We start from the raw sequence: 24,949 nt of genomic DNA on the forward strand, positions 1-24,949 counted from the left end.
GTCATTTAAAATTTACAATAGGGGATTCGACGAATTTGAATATTACAGGTGATATTAGCAATTAGAAAGGCTGCCTTAGGTGATACCTCACCACCTTAAGGCTCGTGCATTCCCCAGATTTTGTCGCCTGTCGCGTGGGGCGTTGAAGCACACCGAGCTTCTCACCTGTCCCCAATTATCTTGTCCCTCCATCGAACTCATTCACTTCTCAACCTACGTCAATCTAACCTAAAAGGACATCTGTCTTAGACCTTCTTTGACATAAAGATCCCCGAGTCGATACAATGGGTGGTCTGGTGGCGTACGCCAGCAGTGACGAAGACGATGAGGTCGAAGATGTAAAGGTGCGCTCACAAAGATGCTCCTCTTCTCACTCAGAAAGCCAGTCACTTACACAATGTCTAGACTGAGATTGCAGAGAAATCCACATCTCCCAAGAATAACACAGGCTCAAGTAATACCTCGCCAACTAGTTCAGGCCTTCTCACAACCTCGTACTAATGAGCCTCTCAGATAATGACAAGCCACCATCAACATCACCTGCTGCTGCTCCTCCTCCTCCTACCGCCGCCGCCGCACCTCAACCACCAATAGAGCCTCAACCATCCACAGAAGCCATGACAATAGGCCCAGTCCAACAACACTCCGTCCCACTGGGCCCCTCCCTCCCCCCAATGGACACTCAACTACCAAATCTCCCCTCAGGAGAAGATCCGTCCCAACCCCCAGCCTCGCCATACACCGCCTCCCGCGCCCTCCTCCGCGATCTCACCCTGCCCCCCGTGCCCAACTTCGACATACCTCCCTCGCCGCCGGGCTCTCCACCCCCCACCCTCAGCGCCAAATTCACCCAGTTTCTCGACCTCAAGAAGAAGGGCGTCCACTTCAATGCCAAACTCGCCCAGTCCGCCGCCCTCCGCAACCCGAGCCTGACGGACAAGCTCATGTCCTTCGTCGACCTCGACGGCCGCGCGGGCTACGCCACCACGCTACCGCCCGCGCTCGGCTGGGACCCGACGTCGGAGGATCTCTTGCCGGAGTGGGCGGGCAGGACGGCGCTGCGACAGAGCCAGGATAAAGTGCGCGGCGCGGGGGCGAGGAAGGGAGGCGGGCCCGTCGAGTTCGTGCCGGCTGCCGCAGCAGGTGCCGAGTCTGCTGCTTCGCCTGCGACTGGGATTGAGCAAGGGGGTCTCGTCTCGCGTGGAGGAAAGAGGAAGGCGGGTGCGCTGTGAAGAGCAGCAAGCTGGGCCTGGTTGGTGATTCCGTTTGGCAAGGCATCCGGGCTGTTTGGTCACTGACGTCTGTCAGCTGCCTCAGCTTCGGCTTCAGCTGTTCATTTGCTACGGTTATCTTGCTTGACAGGCGTTTGAGGGATTCAGCAACTCGGCAAGCTGACTGCTGGGGTACCCATCAGTCACCAACATCGATCCTTCTTCCTCACACTTCTGTGACAGGGGCTACTCTACGGGAACTTGTCAGACATCGCGCAGATGGGTCCAAAGCGTCCTGCTCTTTTCATTTCCCGCTCAAGGTTGACCTGCTCGGGGAGTTTCCAGGTTATCGATGCAGCTATCAGACGTCTTGTGTCATTCATTGGGGGCTAATCCTCCACATCTCTGCCATCGCCAAGCGAACTATTTCTGTGTTAATTCCATCCTTGATCCTCTAATTGCAACCCATTCTCGAGTCGCCCGAAATCTCCTTCTCGATTGGCAGCCGCAGACCTCGGTGTCTCCATGACGCTCGCCGTCGATCTCCTCGGCATCACTTTATTCAATCATGGCAATGAGGGGAATAAGAATGTGCTGGCATGCCTAGCCGCAAACAAACACACATACGCATACAATGTACACTAGTGCCGTGAAAAAAGAATATCATTATAACTCGAGGGGGGTTACATGGTCCGCATTGCCGCACAGTGGGGTCTAGAATGGAGACAGAGTTTCGTAACGGCGTCTCAGGTGCTGGGGGGTTGATTGTGTAGCCTCGTTTCTCCTTCTCTGGCCTTGGGAGCCGAGGCGCGCGTCAACGTTGGTTGCGGATCTTCAGCACGTGGGATTGACGACGGTTATCGGATCTCTGATGCGGCTTCCCCGCGCCCGACAGCAACTTGAGGCGGGGTATCACACCGCAAGAGGTAGCAAGAGATCTAGAGGAAATATCACATAGCCCCAAAGCCCTCTTAAATCTTCGCGATTGATGCCCCTACTTCGGAATGACGACTGCCCTGGCGGAAACGTTGTGCGCTCGTGCGCTCAAAGAGGGTGTGCTCTGAAAACCGTCATTTGTCGTCAGATGGTCGAGTTCTGGGACACGGACCGAGAGAGAAGGAAAAAGGGGTATCGATGGGATTTCTCTTTACTTGGGACGACAGGTTGTGTGTGGTAGATGCGTCACTTTTTCTATTCCGTCAGAGTTGAGGCTGGAAGTCGTAGGGACGAGAGGGAATGACGTCGAATCTTAAAAACAGAGTGCAAGTTTGCGACACTGTCAGTTGAAGGTTATCGTGACATCGTATGTGATCTTACTGTAAGTCGCGCTGTGATCAGCCCGGGCAGTAGAGTCAGGTAACAAGGTATCATATTCCAGCTATGTTACGGCTCTACGCCGTCATAGGTATCTAGGGTCGCTAGATTATCACCACCGCAAAGGTGTTCGATCCATCGCTCTCAACGCTGCCCCCGAGTCGCAAGAGCTTTCCAAGCAACATAATAAAATTCATTAATACTTTCATATTCGTGCAGAACTGTCAACCTTGCCACCCACACTCGTTTCTCAACGCGCAAATAGTGTGCCCCCTTTTCGTTCAGTCCGTGGCAGACTTAACAAAGTCGCTTGAGAATCTAGCTAGCGCAGGTGAACGTGATGTTCAGAGACCTCTTCAACGATTCGCCAATGTTGATATCCGTAACAACCTCGCCAGAGGAGAGAGCATCGGAAAAGTAGGACAGCCTCTGGCCATTGCTGGTAACGTTCTTGCCGCGGAGGCTGAAGGGAATGATACCGTTCTCGCAGGCGGGCTTTTTCTGCATGGCGGCAAGGACGGGGGCTTGAGAAATATTGGCACGCATGGTGACGTTGTTGATGCCTGGGTGGAGTAGGAGATTGTCGAGGTAGACGGTGCCAATGTCCTGGCCGTCCAAAAGGTTGACAAAGGAGGCGTTGCCCTGAGAACCTTGATGTTAGTATTGGTTTTTTTGAGAGAAGTTGCATAAACGTACAATTTCCAATGTGAGAACAGAAGGGTTGGGGATCGAGACGTGACCCTTGAAGTTGTCACCCTGAGCGTCCGATGTGAGAGAGATGGTGTTATCCGTAACATTAAGGCCCTTGAAGCCGTTCAGACCTAGGTTTCGTTAGCAACGTGTATCATGGACGCAACCTGGAGATTAGTGCAGTGGCGGCGGAACTTACCCTTCAAGGTCATTGTGTTCTTGAAAGTAACCCCGTAACGCCTGGCAATGCCATTGACCTTGATATGAGTGTCGCCCTTGACCGTAACTCTGACAGACTCATTGTTTTGAAGCCAGGTATTAAAGGTGGTGAAGGCGGGCATGTCGTTGATTTCGATGGGCTGGCTAATGTTGACGGTCTGTAGCTTAACTGATTTGGTCTCGGGGAACGTGAGGTTCACGAAGGCAACTTCTCCTGGAAGGTCCGTCAGGAACATTTTGCCGTCGAAACCCTCGATCGTGGCCTTGACTGAGCCGTCTGATCTCAGCGTCGAGTTGATAGCCATGTTGTATGAAGTGGGTGTTGTCTGGGAGACGATGATGCTATCAACTGTGAGCTCGGCATCATCGAGCTTCTTTTGTGCAATCTTTGGTACGGCAACAAAGATGCTGAGTTCGCGTTAGAACACTTGGCATTTGGACCGCCTTGGGGAGGATGTTGACACTTACATGAGAAGAACGACGAGAAGGATTCCTGCGACGCTACCGATCAAATAGAGCCACCAGAACCTTGCACAATGTCTCATACATGTCTTCCTCTTGCCACCGCCGTATGCAGCACCACCACCGACGGCATTCTCGGAGTGAGAGATATCGTGTTTACTCATGTTGTCCGAACTGCTTCGTTATGCGCGTTATATCGTGCGATAAAGCTGTAGGGTTATCCTTCACTTCCGTGAGTTCCCGATGTATGTGGGAGTGTGCGTGTGTACGTATTCGAGTGAACGATAGGAGGAAACTGTCTGTCAAACCTCGATGTCGATGACAGCTCAACAGTTTTTGTCTGGTATGTCAGAGAACGAAGTAATCGAGTGGGACCGAGGGTGTTTAAGTACAGAGATCGAGAGAGATGCTTTCTGGGGTAAAAGCTGGGGATGCCAGGGAATGATAGGCACCCTATGCATCACACGGCAGCGATAGCTCGAGATCTCCATGTCCACATCAGGTATGTAACCCTTCCCCTTCCTTACAGACCCATCGACTAACCCAGCTCGACTCGGTAGGGTAGGCATGGTAGTGTAGGTTGGGATGTGCTGCGGACCTGCGGTACCTGGGGCGTGGAGCAGGCATCGTGTGTAAGTGCAAGCAAGGTCGCAGCATGTGGTCCGTTAAGCGTGGGTGTGTATGGGCCGAAAGTGCCTATCCAACGGATACATGGCTAGAGTGCGTAACGAGAGAGAACGGATCGGCCAGTCAGATGGCAGGCGTGGCAGGCTGTCCACAGACCAACACAGAAGAATATGCCAGGTCAAATCTTTGACGTCCGAATCTGCGATGGAGGGGAGGTCGAATTACAAGGGCAGACCGGGGCAGCGTTGCCAGATTGGGTGGCATGCCGAGCTACAAGGTCGACACCATCTTCCTACCTAAGCGGATGCCCCGCATTGTGTGTCGAGGAAGAGGTAGGGGGACCCCTTGCCCGCTAACACCAGAGTTACAATCCCGCTGGGCCACCAGAGTGCGGTCCCTCGGCATCTCGTGAACAAGATTGAGCATATGAAAGTGATGTTGGGTGGATGTGTGTGACTGGGTGTTTACACAGGTCCCCCTTCTGCGTTACCACGGCGCAATATACCGACCTGCGTGGCTTGCCCGCCCATGCTGCAGGGGTGTTGATGAGATTTACCCTGTAGTGTACAAGTGAAGGGGCGACGGATACGAAGTGAGCCGTAGACACGGTCCAGCCGTTGCGAGGAAAGCCGGATCATGTTGGGAGGCAATTGACGATGGACTGGCTGAGATTTGATAGCCTCGAATGAAATGGTGAATACCTAGCCAAGAACGCAGCGGTCCTCTACGCCGCGGTGCTCTCGATGAGACAACCGTCAAGCTGGAGGCGAGTAAACCAGTGGACGTTGTCAACTCCAAGGATTCAAGAGTGCGGACGCCGCCCACTAGGAGGCACTCCGGCGGGCTTCTAGCGTTGGAGAGGGTATCCCCGGCTACCCAATCAAAGTATCATGACCTTGAGGCTGGTGGCGTTCCTTCTCTCGTTTTGTGCCACTGGTGAACCTCTTGGGGGTATCCGTATCGTACTGCGTGATACGAAGGGCCAATGGAGGTTCTCAAATTGTACGGTTTGTCAGGTTGACTTTGATGGAAATCTCACCGAGTCTTGGCTTCATCTTGCACGAAAACGACAGAATTGGTAGCGCGGCGAAGTCGACAATCACATGGTCACGAAGTGTCAGAATTTTCACGGGGGAGCTGAGAAAAGAGAGAGAGAGGGAGAAAGAAAGGAACCGGAGGCAGTGCGGCGCGGAAAGGAGCTGCAGCTGTAAACGGCCAAAATGGGCAGATGATGGGCCAGGATTGGTCGAGCCAGACGTGCCAGAATGAATTGGCTCGGAGATTTGACGCAGAAGGCCAATGATTGACATTTGGAGATACGGAAGGACCTTTGCCTCGCCCTCTTTCCCTTGTGCCCTCGTGAGCTACCTTGTCGTGCAGCCGTGCTTGCCTTAGGTGCCCAATGTTCCCACTACCTACCTTAGGAAAGGCAAGAAGAGGTCGACGTCCCGCTCTCGCCTTGCCCGCGCGCCTCCATTCGCCCCAGCATCCCCCAGAGTCTGGGCATTTTTCGGGTAGGAGCGGGGACGGGGACTTACACTAGTAGAATCTTAGCTACCTGGGGAGCCACTCAGAAAGCGCCCGTTACTGAGGGGGAACTTGGAGAGCCCCCGCCTTCCTTACGGAGTACACAAATTGGTGGAGTCGGGCACTTCAGAAGTTCAGAGCTTAGGTACCTAGGTTGGGAGCCACTGTGGGGCGTCCTTCCTAAACGACTTTTTATCCACCGGAATCATACACCATCACCTTGGAAGTCACTATCAACAGGTACGGACCTCGCGGACCCGAAGGAAGCTCAACATTAGGTTGGATGTCCACGTTGCTTCCGTGTTAAATACTCTCTGCTGTCATTACAAATGGCCTCATGAAGAGCTGCAATTGAACACAACCCTTACCTTATCTCACTTCTTCTCGACAGTTAAACAATCAACCCGTCATATCGGCCTAAAGTACCTACCTATCTGTACGGATCAGCAGTACCGTTTTTTGAGTTGTTTTGCCTTTCCCCAACGTAACATTCGGCCGATTGAGTCAGCCAAGCTCATTTTTGGGCAAGAAGCTTATGCCAGCCTGATAGTACATACTCCGTGCATCATCAGGACACCAGGGTCATGACGAACAGAGACGACAACATCCCATGCGGCCGTACCTTTGTATTCTAGGCGCCGAAATGCATGGAAAGGAAAGACAATTGCCTTTCTGCCCATCACCTCATTGATACCCCGCGGGGACCCCAATGGCTCGTCATGGATGAAACTTTGCCTATCGTAATTGTGGCTGGATCCCCCGATCCGACCAAGACTATTTTTCCCACAAACACACAGACTTGTCACCGGCAGCTAAGGAAGAGAGGTGAGAGACAACAATCCCTGTTACACCGTGACCGGCCTTAGCGGGGAAATTGAAGCTTCAAAGTTTATGGTTTATAGTGTAATAAAAAGTCCTCACGCGACGAGACACACTACCACGCACATCGCGCTACCTTCCCAACCACCCTACACCGGGCCGCCGTCTTTTCTTCACCACGGTCCCTGGCCTATCAGACACGATGTCGACGTAAGTCGTCTCGAGTCGCTCCGCTCCGCCTGACGTTTCTGACCGAGAAAGCTGCGGCACATCACTGCCTACCCACCAACACGGTATACTCTCAACTGGGATTCTGCCTCTCGGGACTCGGGACGACGAATGAGAGAAACTTCGTCGGATCGAGAAATCCCCCCAAAAATGGAAGGGGGTTCCATTACAGTCTTCCAAGGGTTTCGTTTCAGGACATCTCAGACCAGCCAGTGACAGGATGACAATGATGACACTGGCTGACATCCGGAGCCTAAAATTCGTAAGAAATTCAGAACCCTCAGCTTGCTTCTATACTATACTGAAGATGTATGACTCTACAAAGACGACTCAAACTGAGCAAGACTGTAGAACCGTAATGCTGTGGCGTAACTGATGTCGGATATACATTCCGCGATAGCTACCTTGACCGCTCCTATCCCGTCAGCATCTCATCCCAACGCCCTAAGAGATCCAGGCATATCCTGCTACGAGCATGAGGCATATCCCATCCTTCGTAGTAAGGACTTCATGCAAACGCTCGGCTTCGTGACCAAATGATGCCATTTACCCCACGTTGGCCCAACAATTTTTACCGTTTTACAAACACAACGTCAGATCAGCTTGCTTCGGCTGTTTCCCTGTCGTGGGGAACTTCCACACTACCTCAGAGCTTCGACTTCACCCACAGGCTAACTCTATTCTCGATGCCAGACTCGCCGTCGTAGATATCTCTCTCCACTGCGCGGGTGTTGATCTGCGGCACTCGTTAGCATCCGACGTCTCACAATAGTCTTGAATCTTGGCCATTTTGGTGTTGCCGCTTACAAATTTAGGTCCTAGGTCGCTGATGCTCTTTGCTCCAAGCAGCCTCATGCATGTCTCCATCTCGGCTTTCAGGACTGGGCGAAAGGTTAGCGATTCGTTCACAATGACACGGCTCCCACATCAAGACTTACTTTCGTATGTCCGCTCGACACCCGCTTGGCCTCCGGCTCCAAGACCAAACAGAGCAGCGCGACCAATGCCTACAGCCTTGGCGCCCAGGCACAGAGCCTTGACAATATCGGTACCGCGCTTGATGCCGCCGTCGACCCAGACCTCGATCTTGTCAAAGACCTCGGGGCAGTACTTGCGGATCTCCAGAAGCGTGTGAACGGCGGGAGGTGCCGTATCGAGAGCACGACCGCCGTGATTGGAGAGAATAATGGCCTTCACCTGCGGTGCGTACTGAGCCGCCAGGTAAGCATCCTCGTGCGTCTGCAATCCCTTCAGCACGATGGGCAGGTCGGTGTGCTGGGCCAGCCACGGCAACGTTGTCTTCCACTCTAGGTCTGCTGCTGTGCCGAAGAACAGCTGCTGTCCGACACCTCCACCGCCTGGCCGCTTCGCCTCTTCGGTCTTCGAGTTTGACTCGGACTCGACTTCGAAAGATCCCTCGAATTGCTGCTTCTCGTCGAGCTCACGCTTGCCAGGCCACGGTGCATCCAACGTCAAGGTGATGTACTTGTAGCGGTCCTTCATAGCGTTGATGCGCTTCAGCATGGCCTCACTCTTGGCCCTGTCATTCTGCACGTAAAGCTGCCATCCAAAGACCTGGCCTTCAGGGGAACCCTCAATGATCTGCTCCGGGGTCATGGACGCGTTATTCGAAACGCATTGCATCGCATTGAACTTGGCCGCTGCCCTCGCAATGCCTCGCTCACCGTCGGGGTGGGCAAGTCTTGCCATGGCTGCTGGCGCCACGAACAACGGAAGTCCTACGTGGTTGCCGAGCAGGGTTGTGGAGGTGTCAACTTTCGTACAGTCGACGAAGACGCGAGGCCGCAGCAGGATCTGCCTGTACACATGACCGTTGTTGCTCTTGGTCCAAAGGTCGTCAGAGGCTGAGAAGTAGTAGGCCCACGCCTTCTTGGGGATAATCTTTGTGGCAGCCTCCTCAATCTCGTCGAGGTTGAGCAGCGTCTCGAGCCTGGGCGGGCCCTCCCTGGGTTTTTCGGATTCCGCCTTCGCGGCTTGAGGTTGTAGCAGCGCTAGCGACTCGGGGTCTACGGTGCCTAGACAGTTTTCGGGCTTGAGGTTCTCCTCGAGGATACCCGGCGGGTGTATAGGGTCGTACTCTTCTGTCGCATCTTTGCCGGAAAGCTTGACAATGATCTTGGAGCCGCCGGGATGTGAAGGGAGGAATTCGGTCACATCGTACACTTTGCCGTAGAGCACCACCCAACAACTGTCGGATGTGTTGTGCTTGGCCACTGTGAGAATTGTATCAGCATTGACTCGAAAGCATCGCAGCAAAGGAAGCACGGCAGACGGACCTTCTTCAGCAGTGAATATCTTGGACATTTTGTTAGCAATTCGGAGCTCTACTAGTAGTACAGCCTAAGGGAAACATGAAGAAGAATCTCAACAACTGGCAGAGCGGGAACATCATCGTAATAAGTCGCCAACCATTCGGCGGGAATTACCCCGTACGTCTGGCGTCGGAGACCAGGCCCGTGGGGGGCTTGATCTGGGGTTGGGGGCAGTAGAGGAGCCACCCAGTCGTCGAATCACAGGGCACTTTTTGGTCAAGCGTTCTGTGGAGAGGCTTTGGAGTTGCTGGAGCAGTGGACCGGGAGAGCACTGGGCTTTGCAAGCGGGGCTCACCCCAGTGGAGAGAACACACCCCGAATATGCCCCGACTTCGGACTTAGATGTCGGGGCGGCTCTCGGCGCTAGACGCTTCGCTTCGCTTTGGCGCGGCAATGATTTTACGGGGACGTCATCCAAATCCGCCCCCCCAGAAAGTAATACGTAAATTTCGTCGAGCAACACTTCAGTGACGACTCTCACGATCGCATAGAACCAGCTACTTGAGCTACGACCTCGAGTTGTATACACCAGAATCAAAGCTCAATTGCGATACGTTCACAAGCAACATGCGCACATCAATCCAGACCGGCGTACGAGACGTATCTCGCCTATGCGTGAAATGCCAGCAACAAGCGATAGTGGCCCGGCCATCCGGCGCAGTAGCCATGGCCATCGCCAGCAGTTCGTTATTCACAATACATGCACGATGGGCTTCTGAAGTTTCATCCACGATCCCCAGCCAGAAGCGGTGGATGTCCGGGAGCGTCCCGCTGACACGGCCGGCGACGGCGACACCAGACAGCGAACCAACCGCCGCCGCCTCAAGCACGCCCGACAGCACCATCCCCAAGACGCACTACGATTTCTTCCCCATCACCCTCCCCGACGGCCCGCCGCCCAAGGGCCACTTTCCCATCGACCAGCGCGCCCTCCGCCGCGAGTTTCTCCGGCTGCAGGCCAAGGCCCACCCGGACATGCACCCGGCGGAGCTGAAGACGCGCGCGGAGGCGACGTCGGCGCGCATCAACGAGGCGTACAAGACGCTGTCGAACCCGCTCCTGCGCGCGCAGTACCTCCTCTCGCTCCGCGGCGTCGACGTGGCCAACGACGAGACGCTCAAGGTCGAGGACCCGGAGCTGCTGATGGTGGTGCTCGAGGCGCGTGAGGAGATTGAGGAGGCGACGGCCGAGAGCGAGCTCAAGGGCCAGAGGGAGGCTAATGATGGGAGGATACGCGCGAGCGAGGAGGTGCTCGAAACGGCGTTCCGGCACGACGATATCGAGACGGCCAAGAGGGAGGCGGTGAATCTCCGGTACTGGGTTAATATCCAGGAAAGCCTGAATAATTGGGAAGCCGGGAAGCCGATTGTTCTGCAGCACTAGCTGGAGAAGCAATGGGTTTTCTCAGACAAATTCAATAAGATGGTGGGCACTTCTATATAAAATAGGAAGGAAGAGAAAATAACGAAGAGGAGAGAGAGAGAGAAAAAAGCGTACATCTGTGATGAGAAGGGCTCGCTCGTCATCATCAGCCGATGATGGGCCGATATTGTACAATACCTGGGTGTTCATAAATTTTAATAATTGCATAACTCTGCTCAACCCCCACCCATCCCTGTTCGCGAATTTGACTGGACAAAATCGACGGAAAAGGTATTAAGTCACGTTTGGCAAAAATTCCCGACTACCCAAAAACTCCGACCTGCAAAAAAATGTTCCGCCTCCAAAGTCAAGGTATCTAAAATAGCACGTTAACTTCATGAAACCAAATCTCCTAAATTCCGATGGTTCACCGAATTCAGAGGCTGTAATTTATCTGCTTATTGGGGCAATTTTCATTGGTAGAGTTTGTGGTGTCGTACATTACAGAGGTTTCCGGAGAGAACGCCGCTGTATTGGACAATTGCAGCAGGCTCGGTGTGAAAAGACTGTTTACTGCGTTGAAATATGGGCAAAGGATATACGTGCTTTGCGTTCAATGAACGACTTTCTTGTGTTCGTAATGTGTGAAATGTGCTGGCCAGTCAAGTTCCCTGCATCGTAAAAGGTCAAAGAGGAATACTCAACTGCCTTTTGACTCATGTTGCCCATTAGACCGTCTCTAACTAATTCCCTATATAGATGAACCAGCAATGAACCATTGCAAGTAGGATTCTTTGCAAGGCCAAGGCACAGAAAAAGAACTTGGAGAATGCCTCATCTACAGCACAATAGGCAGATAGCGGGAGTCTCCAAATCGTACTTCGCGGGCAGTCATGAGTGTGATGATAGCCTCAATTTGTGCTGTTTCAGACCAATCGTCTTCATTATTTGACTCCCATCTCATCTATACTCCACATCGCATGATAGGTATGAATGGCATGGAGAAGTTATGGTGCCCTTTGAAGCATATCGAATCGAGTGCTCCGGAACCTTGGCCCGTGGGCCCCTGCACCGGGGCACCCCTCCAACGGCCCCTCAAAGCTCTTACCCCACCATGCCTGCCTAACTCTATCAATGACAACCATCCAAGAGCTCACCTCAGCTCCTACAGCTCCACGGCTTCACGATCAACAACCAACGTTGAGAAGCACAAGCTCAGATACCCACCCGCCTCCCACCGCATCACTCCCAAGATCATATTTCACGCCAACAGATCACGCACAGCTTGACAGACACACATCAGCACACATCGAAACCATGGCGCCCTCGCAAAAGGTCGCCGAGCGGCTCGCCCAAGCCGATTCGGTACCCGGGGACAAGGCCCCGGCCTACGAGTCCATCATCGCCGACATCAAGACCCTCTCGTCCCCTCCGACAGCCGCGTCCGACCTCAACGCCGTCCTTGACGCAATCTTCGCCGCCTCCCTCGGCATCGTCTCCACCCGCACCCTGCTTGCCTCCTTCGTCGCCGCCCTCCGCGGCCTCCAAAACGACGACCTCTGGATCGCCGTCGGCAACCACACCCTCGCCCAGCTCGCCACCCAGCCCTCCTCCTTCCTCGACCAGGCCGCCGCCGTCCGCGAGCTCGTCGCCGAGGCCCACGAGAGCGCCGAAGACTTCCTCGACGCCGCCAACGTCCTCGCCGAGATCCCCCTCGACGGCTCCCAGCGCAAAGTCACAAACGACGACAAGGCCCGCGTCTGGGTCCGCATCGCCCGCAATTACCTCGAGGTCGACGACACCACCGCCGCCGAGACGTACGTCAACAAGCTCAAGAACATCATGCACACCGTCCAGGACCGCGACCTCGACCTCCACTTCAAGCTCTCCATGGCACGCATCCTCGACTCGCAGCGCGACTTCCTCGGCGCCAGCGGCCGCTACCACGAGATCAGCGTCAGCCCCGCCATCGCAGAGGAGGAGCGCCTGCACACCCTCGGCATGGCCGTCAAGTGCGCCATCCTCGCCCCCGCCGGTCCCATGCGGAGCCGCGCCCTCGGCCGGCTATACAAGGACGAGCGCTCTGCGGGACTCGACGAGCACGGCATGCTGGAGAAGATGTTCTTCGACCGCCTGCTCGCCCCGGAGGAAGTGGACAAGTTCGCTCAGGGCCTGCAGCCGCACCAGCTCGCCACCACGGCCGACGGATCCACCGTACTGGCAAAGGCCGTCGTCGAGCACAACCTGCTCGGCGCATCGAGGCTGTACCGCAATATTGGCTTCGAGGCGCTCGGCTCCCTGCTCGGCCTGGACGCCGAAAAGGCCGAGGAGACGACGGCGCGCATGATTGAGCAGGGCCGATTGCTTGGCCGGATCGACCAGCTCGACGAGGTGATTTGGTTCGAGGGCGGCGAGGCGTCTGGGAAGAAGGGCAGCGGGCGCGCCGAGGTCGTCGTTGGCAAGGAGATGCGGAGGTGGGATGCGAATGTGCAGAGCGTAGCCGAGGAGGTTGAGAACGTGACCAATGCTCTGCAAAAACAGTTTCCCGTGAGTTTATTCCCTACCTTGCGGTTTTGCAAATCTTCGATGAACCATTTACTAACAGTTCCATAGGAATTCGTGGAAGCCAACTTGGTGATTTGAGATGGACTACTACTATCAAACTGAACTTTACACACACTCACACACATTACCGGCGTTGTAAAAAAGGGTTAAACACTGGCGTTTTAGGGATTCATGCGATCAACAGAGGCCGCACTGCATATCACAAATGAAGAGAAGAAGCACGTCAGCATGGAGCAGTCACGTAGCCCGACTTACGTAGTAGACAGGAGCTAGACTGAATAAGAGAGGACGGCGAATGAACCATGGGTTTAGAGGCAATATTCGCATTGAAAGTAAAAAAAGGTATCTAGTTCAAGTCTCTCATCCGCACGACCACATAACCCTCGCTGAGCGAGTGTGGATCGCCGTCCTCCTCGTCAAAGGAGATTTGCTCCTCGGCGTTGCGCCGCGCCCTACGCGCTCTCTTGGACTGAGGATTCCGCTCCAGCTCTATTACGTCGCGAAGGGCTTCAGCAATGTGCGTGCCCATCCAGTCGTAGCCCGCTGGTGTCAGGTGCAGGCCGTCGTCCCAGTATCTTTTGCACTCCCGATCGGTGAGGGCGTGGAATGGGATCCTCGGATTAAGATCGAAGGCGTGGCTGGGTGTTTGGCGATTAGTACGTTTGCTGTGTAATTCTCTCCTGTACACGGAAAGACACAATGGGGAAAATGCAACGAGAGAGAATACGTGTAAAGGACAAGACATACTAATTTGGTGATTGATGGGTGAGGATAGCGTTGTTGAGCTGTCGCCGGCGGGCATCCAGCTTTTCACTCTTGGTTGCACATTCGGGGACTGTCAAGGCAAGAACCTTGCTACCCTTGGCAATGGCGGAGTCGTATACTCCCCGGAGTGAGTCAAATATCCTATCTGGCGGCACGTTAAATGCAAGGTCGCTGGTGCATCTCGTTAGTATGAGGCGGCTTTCCGGGAAATCTACGTATATGTTGAACGTACTTTGTGCCTCCCAGTATGATTGCCCAGTCGTATTGTGCTTGGCTCACTAGAACATAAAATTAGCAAGTATTTCATCTCCCGCAAGCCGGGCAGATGAGATGAAATGAGAGGAGGGGTGAGGAAGTCGTGATAGAACATTGCAGCGACGTAATAACACTGAATGATAATGGAAAGGCAAAAGTACGAACTCTCGCTGTCAAAACGCTGCGCAAAGGCTCCCTGCGAAACGACATCCCCAGGCATGCCGTTGTCCGTCGCCACGATTTGCGTGTCGGACAGGTACACTGCGAGCAGCTTTGTGAGGGCGATGGAGTAGGGGTGGTAGACGGCCCCGTAGGACGAGTATCCGGCCGTCAGCGAGTCGCCGAAGCAAAAGATGCGGAGGGTCTTGTCCTTTGACATTTTGAAATCTCCGGCTCCCTTGTCTTTATCACAAGTCTTGGTGGTCCTCGTCTACTGAGGTTTATCGTATTGTCGGTTGCTGTGTCGGTTTGGTCGGATTCTGCCTAGGTACCTGCGCAAGTTCGCCCCGCCGTTCACGGTAGACTTGTAAACTGCCGTCGGCCTTTTCCCAATCTCTTTCTCGGCCTCCAGGTCCTGATATATTGACCTCAGTTCACTTGAGATCCGGATATTGGTATTTTGACCAGAGTGAAGCTCGCTAAACACCGGGAAAGTGAGGCGAGATGTTGAGCGTAGAACCACAAGCCCCCGGGAAGCGGTCACCGAGAAGCATGGGGTGTGTGTTCAACCGTCAAAGTCGCAGAGCAAAGATCAAGCGTCGCCCGAGAAGATAGTTGATACGTTCAAAAAAAGGCAAGTGTTCGCGCAGATATTGATCCGTTCAGTACTGAGATGAATGGCTGGTTCGTGTAGAGTGTTGTCTAAATGATGTACAGGCATTAAATTGTCATCTAAGGTTAAGCAGGCTGACGGAATGGCATGAAGTTGGACAGAGGTCAGGTGGGGTGGACGGGCGGCGGATGGGCGGGCAGGCAGCTTACCGATTGTAGGGGGAGACACGCCGATAGGCAGGCAGTCACACCTTACCTAAGGTGGTACTTAACGGGGCAGAGAGTGTGAACTGGTGGTGGGGGCGGGGTTGGTGGCTGCTGCAACCGGGCAGGCTCCCCTTGGACGTTTTAATCGGCGCTTGGGTCCTCAACTCCAGCGTGCTGACTTTCGTATGGAAGGCAGCGAAACCCAAGGAAACTTAGCTTTGAGCAGTCAGCAACCACGACTGGACCTCACCTCGCCCCACGTAAGGCAGGGTAAATCGAGACAAGAGTGCTCAGGCAACAGCGACACGGTGGTTTTTCTAATGGGGCAGTGCAAAAACGCTTCGCCTTCTGCGTTGAGGTGTGTTTCGTCCCCGAGTGAATGGAAACTACCGTCTCGATACGTGCCTTTGCGTCTCTTTGGACTGAGCGGGTTTGGCTCCGTAGTGGCCAAAACACATGGTCCTTCTCATGCCTTGTCTCAGAAACCATTTTCTTTGGAAAAATTGACAGCTCAGTAAACCGACCTTGTTCAATGTGGATTTCGACCGTGTGTAGATATTGAATTGTGTGTGGTATTACACTACAAGCTTGAAAGTTTCCATTTCTATGTACATCCTCCTCTTTCTTCCACTTGCCCATCGTAACCGTTTAGTTATGAATACCGTTATAAACATTATATACGTTAAATGTGTATCTTTCCCTGCTGTTTCGTTTGGTATCTTGGAGGCATCTTGACCCGATTCCCCCGTGCCCTTGCGACAATTTGGATATCATGAAATTGGCCGTTTCATCAAAGACGTTCAAGGAAATAAAATGTGACGCTCATCGTGAGGCTGATTCGCACTTCACGCGAGCTCCGGTTGTTGCCAGCGGCCTCTCTCAGTGTGCCACCACCTCTCCCGATCCTTCTTGTCTGAGACGGTCGAAGACGCGTTCCACCGTCCCTGGCAGCCTTCTCGCCCAACGGCGATCTCCTCGCCGTTGTCAGCTGTCAGATCCGCAAGCTCGACCAGTCCGCCGCGCTCGTCCTTGGCGCCCGGGTCAGGACGCAGGTTATACGTGATGCGGCTCTCTACCGTACCGATGAAGGCCGCCAGTCCATACTTCTCCAGCACCGTGCCGTCCTCATCGATGACGTTCAAGAAGAACCTCGGCAGCGCTGCACGCGCGGCTTCGAGACGAGCCTGCGCCGCGAGCCGGGCTACGTGGAGGTTGGTGCATTCGCGAGGGGCGTCGCTCATGACGGGGGACGCCGGGGCTGTAGGCGAGCGGGACGGCTTCGTCGGCGAGACGGGGCTGTGGGTCGTGCTGGGGGTGGGGAATGAGGAGCTCCGGGCGGGTCCGTTGGGACCGCGGAACCGATCGCTGGCGCTGTCTGTCCTCTCCTGCGGCCGGCAGAGGGCTTGAAAGATGCCTTCGGGATCGTTGGGGCTGCGGAGACTGCGTAGGGAGGGGAACCCGTCGGCGGCGATGCTGCGGGCGAGGATAGAGTCGGCGGCATTGGCATGGGTCGTGTTGCTCGTGATGTCCCAGTGAAGCTTACGGAGGGACGAGGAGGCAAGGTATGGCATGAGCCAAATGAATGTGTCCTCCGGGAGCATGGGCGCCAAGGTCTGGACGAGGGTAAAAGACTCGAGGTGAGTAAAGTTGGAAAAGATGCGGGCCAAGGCGGGCAGGGAATCGAGGTTCGTGTGGCGTAGAGTCAGTTTCTGGATCGCCTGGCTCGTTGGGAGGGTAGCCAAAGCAGAAATGCCGCTGCTGGTGACACCCGGTACGTGGGTGAGTGAAAGTGTACGCAAGGGAGGGAGTGAGAGCAGGGTGCTGTCATTAAAGGCGGTTACCGGCATCCATGATAGGTAAAGGTGCTGCAGATACGTTAGGTGCATCAGTGCTGAGCTGATGAGGTTATCCGGAGTAAGGGTAGCGCCGGGGAGGCAGTGAATCGACAAAGTCGTGAGGTGGGCCCAGTCGACGTGGAAATCGAGAAATGCTGCACTCTGGTGTGGTTGCAGGTCACCGGGTGTGACGGAAGCATCGTAGGTTGCCTGGGTCATCGCGGCGACATTACTACCCGAGCTCGACTTGAATCGGTGTTGTCGCTGAAAGGGCGAGGGCTCGACGATCCAATCCATGTGCTTGAGGCGCTTGCGCGACGAGAGCGCATGCAAGAGCTTGCTGTACGAGTGGTTATAATGGGGGTGAAGGCCGATGAGGCGCTCAAAATTAGGACATGCCATGATCAGCGCGGCAACCTGATCGTGATAGTCCTCCAGCAAGACCCCGGTAGGGGGGCTTGGAACCTTGAGAGTGTGAACGAGTCCGGCGAGATACGAGTTCGCTCTCAGCGTCCGTCTAAGGAGCATCATGCGCGAGCCGAACGTGACTTTATGCCGCTTCTTTTGAGATGCTAAATCGGCTCCTACGAGTTGAATATCTTCATACCTGAGAAACGCTGTTAGCCAAATAGCGAGGTCGTGGCGAAGGTGTGAGTCTCACAATGCCACTCGCGCAAACTTGCACCATTTCCTCGCCGTGAGAGTAACCGAGCAGACATCCCTCATCCAACATGTCGCGCAGCTATCCGTAGGCTTTTCGAGATGCAGCTTTTTGAGCTCGCCCAGGATCAACTCCAAAACCTCTCCGGGCAGCTTCGCAAAGATTTCCCCAGGCTTCGCCTTTTTTCTAAAGACTGTCGTCTGACTGGGCCTCGAGTACATGTAGTCGGGCCTCCACATAGTGGGACTCGAATCGATGCTTGTCCTGTGGCTGCCGTATGAAGAGCTTCTGGATCGTGTCTCAAAGCTTTCTCTCGGGCTGTTGATACTCGTAACGGTGATGGTTGATGCCTGAGAGAGCTTCCTTGGCCTGTTGAGAGCCGTGGTGGGTAGTGATTCGCAAATGAGCTTCGAATCTAAAGGGGCCGTCTGCAAGGCGTATGGCACCCGGGCGATGCGCGGACTTGAGCGCGCGGGCTCTGTTGTAGCCATCGTGGCCATTGTAGACTGTTGCTGTTCACCCTTATGGTGGTACAATTCTGGAGCGCCGAAGTACGCCGGAGCAGGTCCGTGACTGGCGGTCATGAGCGGAGACGACGGGACAGAAACGGAGGCGGCGATAGCTGGACGCGGAGCGAAACGACCAGGGACTCTCAGACGGTTACCATCATGGAGGATGTAATTGGAAGCAGCAGGTGCAGCAGAAGCTCGCCTCTTGTGTTGAAGAGGTCTCGGGTTGCTATGGAGAAGAGACAGGTCGTGTTAGTACGAAGGTACTTCAGGGATCATCCAGCAAACGGAATTCGGCAGCGGGCAAAGTTCCAAGCCAAGAATGGAACAGGTAGTCGGGAAACAAGCAAATCCCAGAAACAAAAGAGCGAAAGGCGCCAACGTGACGTGACGGGGGGTTTCTGTCAAGTTTAATACGAAAGACTTGGAGGAAAGAGAAGGAAAAAAAAGAGAGAAGGAAATTAGAACCTGGAGCCAAAAAAGGACACGCAAAGAACGGCACCGGCACACACCAAGGAGGCTACCGCTGGGCAATCTGCAAGTGCACCCTGGATTCGACAGAGGCTTGCGCGGGCAGAGAGGTGCGTGGGCTGTGCCCGGACCGGCGCTCGCTCTGATGATCCTATCCAGATGGAGTCTGATGAGTGGTCGCCCATCCTATTGTCTAGGGGGGGTGAGGGAGCGATTTGGGGGTCGTCCTTCCTCAAAGACCCCCTTGACCCTTGGCCCTTGTTGGCCCGCCTCGAAGGGGAAACACTCATCAGCCGTATCTCGAGCTACCGAGGACTTAGAACTAGGAGCGCCCCAAGGCTGCGATGTTGGGCGGCGACTACGGATAACGCAGTGCAGATACGCAGTGACGAGCTAGCCGAGTCGCGCAACCCAGCAACGTGGGCGCGATGACAAGAACTCCCTACTTTAGCACTTGCGCTAGGGCTTACACTACGTGCGGCGCGAAGAGGGACAGAAAGAGGCAGAGAAGCAAAACTTGTCTCGTGGCGTTGCCGCTTGGCGGGTAGCAGCGCAATTCTGCCTTGCTTTGCAACTGGCAGAGACGCGCGCCACTGTTCCTGGTGGAAATTAGGACAAGCTCCTGGCGGTCTCTAGGCACTCCGTTCTGCCGGGCCCCGTTGCGATGGCTCCCGCAGATGGCAAGCCGTACGCCGTCCATCCTGAAGAGTTACACTGAAGCCTCCAAAACTGCGTTTGAGAATCCGCGAAACAAGGGGAGGGGAGGTGAATCTTGATAACGACGCAAGGATGAAAGCACCATCATTCGATCATGGGATCCGCAACGCTCAACTGAAGCTGGAGACGAGATGCAGGGGTCATGGCAGGGGAAAACGTGGAAGAGGAAAGTCGTGGGTACAGAGTAATCCGAGCTCCCATTTCGTGCGTCGATGCATTTCCCATCTCAGAAGTGACAAGTAACTCTGTCTCCGCCCCGCCCAGCCTGGGCAGGAGGATCTCGTGGGGACTTAATCTTGAGGACAAACCAACCGGAAGAACTTGACGGCATCGTAGGAAGTGACTTGTTCAGTCGGGCTGGAATCTCCTGCAGTAGGCCGTAGGCCGAGTGCCTATCCGTATCTGCCGGTCTTGCCAGAAGCGTGCCCGCGGTGTCAAGAGCTATAGACACTAGAGGAAAGATCTCGGATTTCCACGTCTGGAGGACGCTTCCTAAAGCAGCCTCCGTTGGGTTCGGATCCACTTGGAAAGAAAGGCTCGGGATCGATAATAAATGAGGCGTGGGGCTGCCCCCATTCAGCACTTTCGTCGATCGAACGACGCGACTCCCACTCGCGAGCCGTGGGCCGAGGCGTCATCGATGTGCTTCATGTGGGCAGAAGCAGAACAGTTCCGAAGAGGAAGAAACAGCCAAAGAATATGGCCAGGGTGATGTAGAAATGGGAAAATGGGATGAACCAAACCGAGCAACCACATCCCAGCGCCATCGCCATCTCATGTCGAGCCGTGCAGGAACGAAATCCCAGACGCAGCAGGTGACGGATCGCGTGAATGAGGAAAAAATAAATTTGCAGCAGTGAATACGAGGCCAAGCGGAACGATGCAAAGTAAAGTGGTTAAACAGAAAAAAAGGCGCGCGACAAGAAGCAGTAGAACAAACAGGCCAGCGAATCAACGACGCAGTAGAGGAGCCAGTACGTGGAACCAGTGGTGTACATAGAACGATGGGGAAAATGCAGTCGTCGATAGTGTTGAAAACTGAAAGATGGGGCCAACCACTAGAAAAGAGAGACTTACGGAGCTTCTGATTTGCTGCTATTTTTGACATCCAGGAAAACGTGTGCGTAGACGCCATGTCGAATTTCGTTGGCACGTTTATCGTCCAGCGCTGACAGCGATTGCCTTGCACCCACTGGCCCAAGGCCACTGCCAGAGACTGCCCGGGCCGCCCGGTAGTCTTTCTGTTCGATAGCGTAGCTGTGGTGCCCGTAGTTGAGTCCGTAGTCGGGATCGAACCGCCGGTTGCCTTTGTAGGAAGTCGTGATCGCTTGGCCCGCAGGCGGGATCTCGTAGTACTGACGTCCGCTGATCATTGTGCCGTCCATGATCCGAGGTTCGTGACGGTCGCTTGCCGATATATCTAGTCGACTGATGTTCTTCTCCTTATTCTCTGTCGTCTCGTTCGTCTCTTTCGGACCGTTCCACGTGCCGTCCAAACCTCGATGAGTTCCGTCGTGTTGCTGCTGCTGATGCTGATGCTGCTGCTCTTACCGACTCTTTGCGCTCTCTTCCTCTCAGCCGCAGTCCTACCACCAAAGTTGGGCTGAACGACGAGGCCACACCTTTTATTTCAACGGACAAAAGGGGGTTGCAACCTTGGCCTTCATGAGGTCGTTGTGCCGTAATTTTAATATACCGGACGTGGGGATAGCTTGGCCAGTTGCCGTTGTTGCGAGGGTGGGTTTTTAATTCAGTAGCTGACCCGCTTCAGCCAACCCAAGAGCATCATCAAGAGTAGGATGCTGTTGCGAACTTGCGATGATGGATGAGCCGGAAAGGGGAGACGAGGGGGAGTAAAGACCGAACAATAAGAGCCAACAACTATAACCTGTCAATACCAAGAAAACGAGGGTGGAAAGGGGAAAGATGAGAAGACGAGGGAAGCAAGAGGGCGAGGGCTTTCCAGATTGCAGCCTTCATGCATATGGGTGCATTATATTTGAACTCAAGAACCCCATCTCACGCTCGAAATATCCCATCAAATCGCGGTCTGCGGCCTGGGATCTGGACCTCGTGGTCCCAAGACAAAAAGTCAGAGCCCTGCTCGGCGCTCACGCACTCCCGGTCCTTCCACTCCCAAAAGCCCTTACTAGAGCTGCGCAAAGCAACGCAATATGGCGGCAACATTCTGCACTGCAGCGGCTGGGAGGTGCCTTAGTCGCATGAATGATTGGAATGTGGGTAATCTAACCCCTCTATCCCCCTCGTCTAGCTTGTCTCGCGCCTCCAGCTCCAGGCAATCGACGATGGGTCGCAGCGACTCGCAGCTGCCAGGCACTCGACTCAATACGATGGAAGCACCCACATTTCTGGCGTGGATTACTTGTACCCGCTGCCTGGGAAAAACAAGGTTAACAGCCCGACAGGGTTGGTGATGTTCTGGAGCTCTCACTCAAGCTCCAGGCCATTCCCTGAGTGGCGGAGCGGGAGACCGGCCACGACGACTACCAAAGGCGACGAATGAGCGGCCCGGAGGAAGCCAAGGCATATGGCATCTTGCCCTGGCTCTGTTTCGCGGGGTTGCGACGAACCGTGCCGACATCCAGTAATATCCGTATCATCATGTGCGATGCTGATGCTGCACAGCCAGTCCATTCAGAGTTGCGCACATCTCACTGCCCAAAACACACTGGCTGATAACTCGTCGACTCAGAGGGAGGAAGACAGGGACAGGCCACCGAGGCAGGGTGAACGAGCCTGGCGTCCGCCTCGGGCAAATAGATCCTGTATGCGTAGCTCTTGATCCTCCCTCTGAACCACCTCGTCTCATCATTCTGACCTCGTTTCGTCCGGACCATCACATCAGTTCGGTCAGTGGCGTGTCGGCGGGAGGCTGGGCTGGGGCCAACTAGCAGTCCCGTTTCGCCCTGCAGCGCAGACCAGATGGAAAGTCGATGAGGGAGGGGTGTTTGATGCAGCTAGCCATGACGGGACTCTTCTGCCCACGCAAGTTTTCTTTGGCACAGACGGGGCTGGAACCTGCAAGCTGCAGCCGTTCAGATAGACAACGGCCTTTGTGTACCTTGGCCGCAGCACTGATCCAGGAACAGGAACAGAAAACCAGGAAGTTGAAGTGGGACAAAACTCACTTATCCTGGAAATCCCATCTCCAAGGCCGACACACCGAAAGCGCAATACCTAGTCAAGGGGCTCCATTTTCCCAGCATCCAGCTCTGCCAGGCTCCAGCTTTTGCTTGCACCAACACCAGAACCCTGTGATACTGTGAACCCCCAGGCGCCATAGCGCGTGCTGAGGTCGCATCAAAGTCGCCTCGTCAATCTGGGCTGGACGTCTTACGCGCATCCCGTTGCCGCTTCCGCGTCTGCATTCCCGTGCCGTGTGGCCTGCGACGACTGGCCTGCTTCATAGCTGGGTAGGTATCGATCGTCACATCCCGCTTCGATAGCTTGTGTGGTTCGTGGATACAGTGACTATAGTGCCTAAGTGTTCTTATTGTTCACGGATATCCATATAACCTTCTATTGCATTCCTTGAGCCTCGAGGACATCTTGCTGTATTCGCAGAGGCCGTGGAGCGATGCAAAAGAACGCGAGAATGGATAGTCCCGAGAGATCGGAGCAAGGTAACTCGTTCGGGTAAGCTCGTTGCCGTGGTGAGAATCGGTTTCAACGGGCGTCCCTGCTGCTTTCTGTCTTAGTTTGAGGTGGGCTTTTAGCGGCTAACCTCAGACGAACCACCCAACCTCTGGAATTTGGGGAGGAAACAGGGGGCGAAGGAGTTGAAAGGAGCATTCATCGTTGGTTCGTTATCGACAATGATCATTGTAGGGAGGTGAAAATCGTGAAACGAGTCAAGTCGCCTGCGTCAAGCTGTTCAGAGGTCTCCACGATTGCGCGGCGGTTTGTCGAAACTGATGCAAGTTCGAGGCTCTCTTGGTAGATGTGCATCGTTGGTTCAACTGAAGCGGACAGGATGGGCAGAGAAACGCCTCCCTCTGTTTCTTCCTCGGCCTGAGCCTTGCTTGCCTTACCTAGCTTGTCGTTCTTGCCTTCCGTTGCCATGCTCGGGTAAAGGTTGACAGTTTCACGGAACTTGGAAGGCGTCATGTCATGTCATGCCATGGTTTGTTTTTTTTTCCCTTCCTTCCCTTCCTTTCTTCTTTCTGTGCTCGACGGGCAGGCACGGAGTGGAGTGACAAAATCGTTTCGAACATGGGGGTTTGTCTGGGTCCCTTCCTTCCCCAAATCCCCAGCGTCTCTGTCATCCAAAAGTGCAGGTATCATCCCCAGCCTCTTCTTTCCTTCCATATTGCATCCTGTGGATCGCACCTTACCTTACTCCGTATGTACATACAAAATGGATCCACGATCTCCATCGAAACCTTCTTGCCGAGACCTCCGCATTGCATCATCGTTTCGTGCCCGTTGTCATCCGTCCTAACGGTTCCTTTGTTGGGCTTACGTATCCGCAAGATCCAAGCCACGGAGTTACCGGTTTTGTTTTCCAAGAAACAAGAAGGACATGACATGTGAATAGCCAACATACGGCATCCCACAGCCGCCTGGGCGAAAGGGGGGGAAAACTCCAAGCGATGCAATCTCTTGTGCCGGTCCTTTCTTTTGTTTATCATACGTTGGCCGTTGAACCTCATATTACACACGTCCCCTCATCCGTGACTTAGCCATGCCTCGAGTGTCTGTTCACTCGTCTGTTCTCATCCTCCGTGCACCACACGAAAAACGTCTGAACCCAGTCCCAAAACCCACGAGGTTATCTCGCTTGGCCTTTCCCAGTCCCTCGGTCGAAGCGGCCGCGCTACAGAGTCTTGCCGTGGACCGGGTTCCGCTGTCAGCTAGAGAGGGTAGTACAAACACAAAACAGCCGACGCAACTTTTGCACGAAGCGTCTCCGTTCAAGGTGAGTAGAGGCTCAAGAGAGAGCAAATAGCTAATGCATTTCCCCGTTGGTCCCCGTCCCGGGCCGGCCTCGGACTTCGGCACCTGTCTGCACTATCACTATGAATAGGTCCTTTCAGAGGGGCCGCCGCCTCTCGGACTGAAGAAGTTCGCTTGGCAACAACACCGGCAACAACACCGGCAACAACATAATGTTACGCCGAGAAACAAAAACAGTGCGTCGTGATGTTGTTAGAAATACCTCGCGTTCCTCCGGCAACAGCGTTTACTGCACTTGATGTTGAACTCGGTTCTCATGCGAACCGATGAGGAATAACTCTGACCAAGGTATCACTAACAAAAGGTTAATTGCGCAAAGTAAGAGAATCTTTGAACAGTGATAGTAGAAACGATTCTTATTGCTGCTGCATCCATGTGCAGCTTAGTTGGTATCTCGAGAGCGCTATACAAACATAATCCAACA

General features: G+C 54.4%; 10 protein-coding genes across 10 annotated transcripts; 5 read left to right on the forward strand and 5 right to left on the reverse strand.

The window, feature by feature from the left end:
- Positions 1–284: 284 nt before the first annotated feature.
- On the forward strand, positions 285–1,232 carry CTAM01_00162 (HCNGP-like protein; the record flags this gene model as incomplete). Its single annotated transcript, XM_060516216.1, has 3 exons — positions 285–344; positions 406–454; positions 514–1,232. The coding sequence occupies 3 exons, from the start codon at positions 285–287 to the stop codon at positions 1,230–1,232; spliced, it is 828 nt and encodes a 275-aa protein (XP_060388842.1).
- A 1,611-nt stretch (positions 1,233–2,843) lies between these two features.
- On the reverse strand, positions 2,844–4,060 carry CTAM01_00163 (uncharacterized protein; the record flags this gene model as incomplete). The annotated part of the gene is made up of 4 exons (XM_060516217.1): positions 2,844–3,167; positions 3,222–3,346; positions 3,415–3,842; positions 3,903–4,060. The coding sequence occupies 4 exons, from the start codon at positions 4,058–4,060 to the stop codon at positions 2,844–2,846; spliced, it is 1,035 nt and encodes a 344-aa protein (XP_060388843.1).
- A 3,683-nt stretch (positions 4,061–7,743) lies between these two features.
- CTAM01_00164 (FMN-dependent dehydrogenase) lies at positions 7,744–9,422 on the reverse strand (the record flags this gene model as incomplete). Its single annotated transcript, XM_060516218.1, has 4 exons — positions 7,744–7,833; positions 7,905–7,978; positions 8,036–9,331; positions 9,395–9,422. 4 exons carry the CDS (start codon positions 9,420–9,422, stop codon positions 7,744–7,746), a joined length of 1,488 nt encoding a protein of 495 aa, XP_060388844.1.
- A 575-nt stretch (positions 9,423–9,997) lies between these two features.
- On the forward strand, positions 9,998–10,813 carry CTAM01_00165 (Fe-S protein assembly co-chaperone HscB; the record flags this gene model as incomplete). Its single annotated transcript, XM_060516219.1, has 1 exon — positions 9,998–10,813. The coding sequence occupies one exon, from the start codon at positions 9,998–10,000 to the stop codon at positions 10,811–10,813; it is 816 nt and encodes a 271-aa protein (XP_060388845.1).
- Positions 10,814–12,109: 1,296 nt separating this feature from the next.
- On the forward strand, positions 12,110–13,435 carry CTAM01_00166 (PCI domain-containing protein; the record flags this gene model as incomplete). Its single annotated transcript, XM_060516220.1, has 2 exons — positions 12,110–13,339; positions 13,406–13,435. The coding sequence occupies 2 exons, from the start codon at positions 12,110–12,112 to the stop codon at positions 13,433–13,435; spliced, it is 1,260 nt and encodes a 419-aa protein (XP_060388846.1).
- Positions 13,436–13,703: 268 nt separating this feature from the next.
- On the reverse strand, positions 13,704–14,756 carry CTAM01_00167 (GDSL-like Lipase/Acylhydrolase; the record flags this gene model as incomplete). The annotated part of the gene is made up of 4 exons (XM_060516221.1): positions 13,704–13,995; positions 14,105–14,293; positions 14,355–14,400; positions 14,543–14,756. 4 exons carry the CDS (start codon positions 14,754–14,756, stop codon positions 13,704–13,706), a joined length of 741 nt encoding a protein of 246 aa, XP_060388847.1.
- A 1,444-nt stretch (positions 14,757–16,200) lies between these two features.
- CTAM01_00168 (uncharacterized protein) lies at positions 16,201–20,933 on the reverse strand (the record flags this gene model as incomplete). Its single annotated transcript, XM_060516222.1, has 5 exons — positions 16,201–17,797; positions 17,852–18,589; positions 19,302–19,532; positions 19,839–19,958; positions 20,626–20,933. The coding sequence occupies 5 exons, from the start codon at positions 20,931–20,933 to the stop codon at positions 16,201–16,203; spliced, it is 2,994 nt and encodes a 997-aa protein (XP_060388848.1).
- A 2,455-nt stretch (positions 20,934–23,388) lies between these two features.
- Positions 23,389–23,676, reverse strand: CTAM01_00169 (uncharacterized protein; the record flags this gene model as incomplete). The annotated part of the gene is made up of 1 exon (XM_060516223.1): positions 23,389–23,676. One exon carries the CDS (start codon positions 23,674–23,676, stop codon positions 23,389–23,391), a length of 288 nt encoding a protein of 95 aa, XP_060388849.1.
- Positions 23,677–23,679: 3 nt separating this feature from the next.
- CTAM01_00170 (uncharacterized protein) lies at positions 23,680–24,102 on the forward strand (the record flags this gene model as incomplete). Its single annotated transcript, XM_060516224.1, has 1 exon — positions 23,680–24,102. One exon carries the CDS (start codon positions 23,680–23,682, stop codon positions 24,100–24,102), a length of 423 nt encoding a protein of 140 aa, XP_060388850.1.
- Positions 24,103–24,253: 151 nt separating this feature from the next.
- CTAM01_00171 (uncharacterized protein) lies at positions 24,254–24,517 on the forward strand (the record flags this gene model as incomplete). Its single annotated transcript, XM_060516225.1, has 1 exon — positions 24,254–24,517. The coding sequence occupies one exon, from the start codon at positions 24,254–24,256 to the stop codon at positions 24,515–24,517; it is 264 nt and encodes an 87-aa protein (XP_060388851.1).
- Positions 24,518–24,949: the final 432 nt, after the last annotated feature.

The sequence above is a fragment of the Colletotrichum tamarilloi genome (assembly GCF_030869305.1).
Source record: "Colletotrichum tamarilloi strain Tom-12 chromosome Unknown Scaffold_1.1, whole genome shotgun sequence".
Taxonomy (NCBI): domain Eukaryota; kingdom Fungi; phylum Ascomycota; class Sordariomycetes; order Glomerellales; family Glomerellaceae; genus Colletotrichum; species Colletotrichum tamarilloi.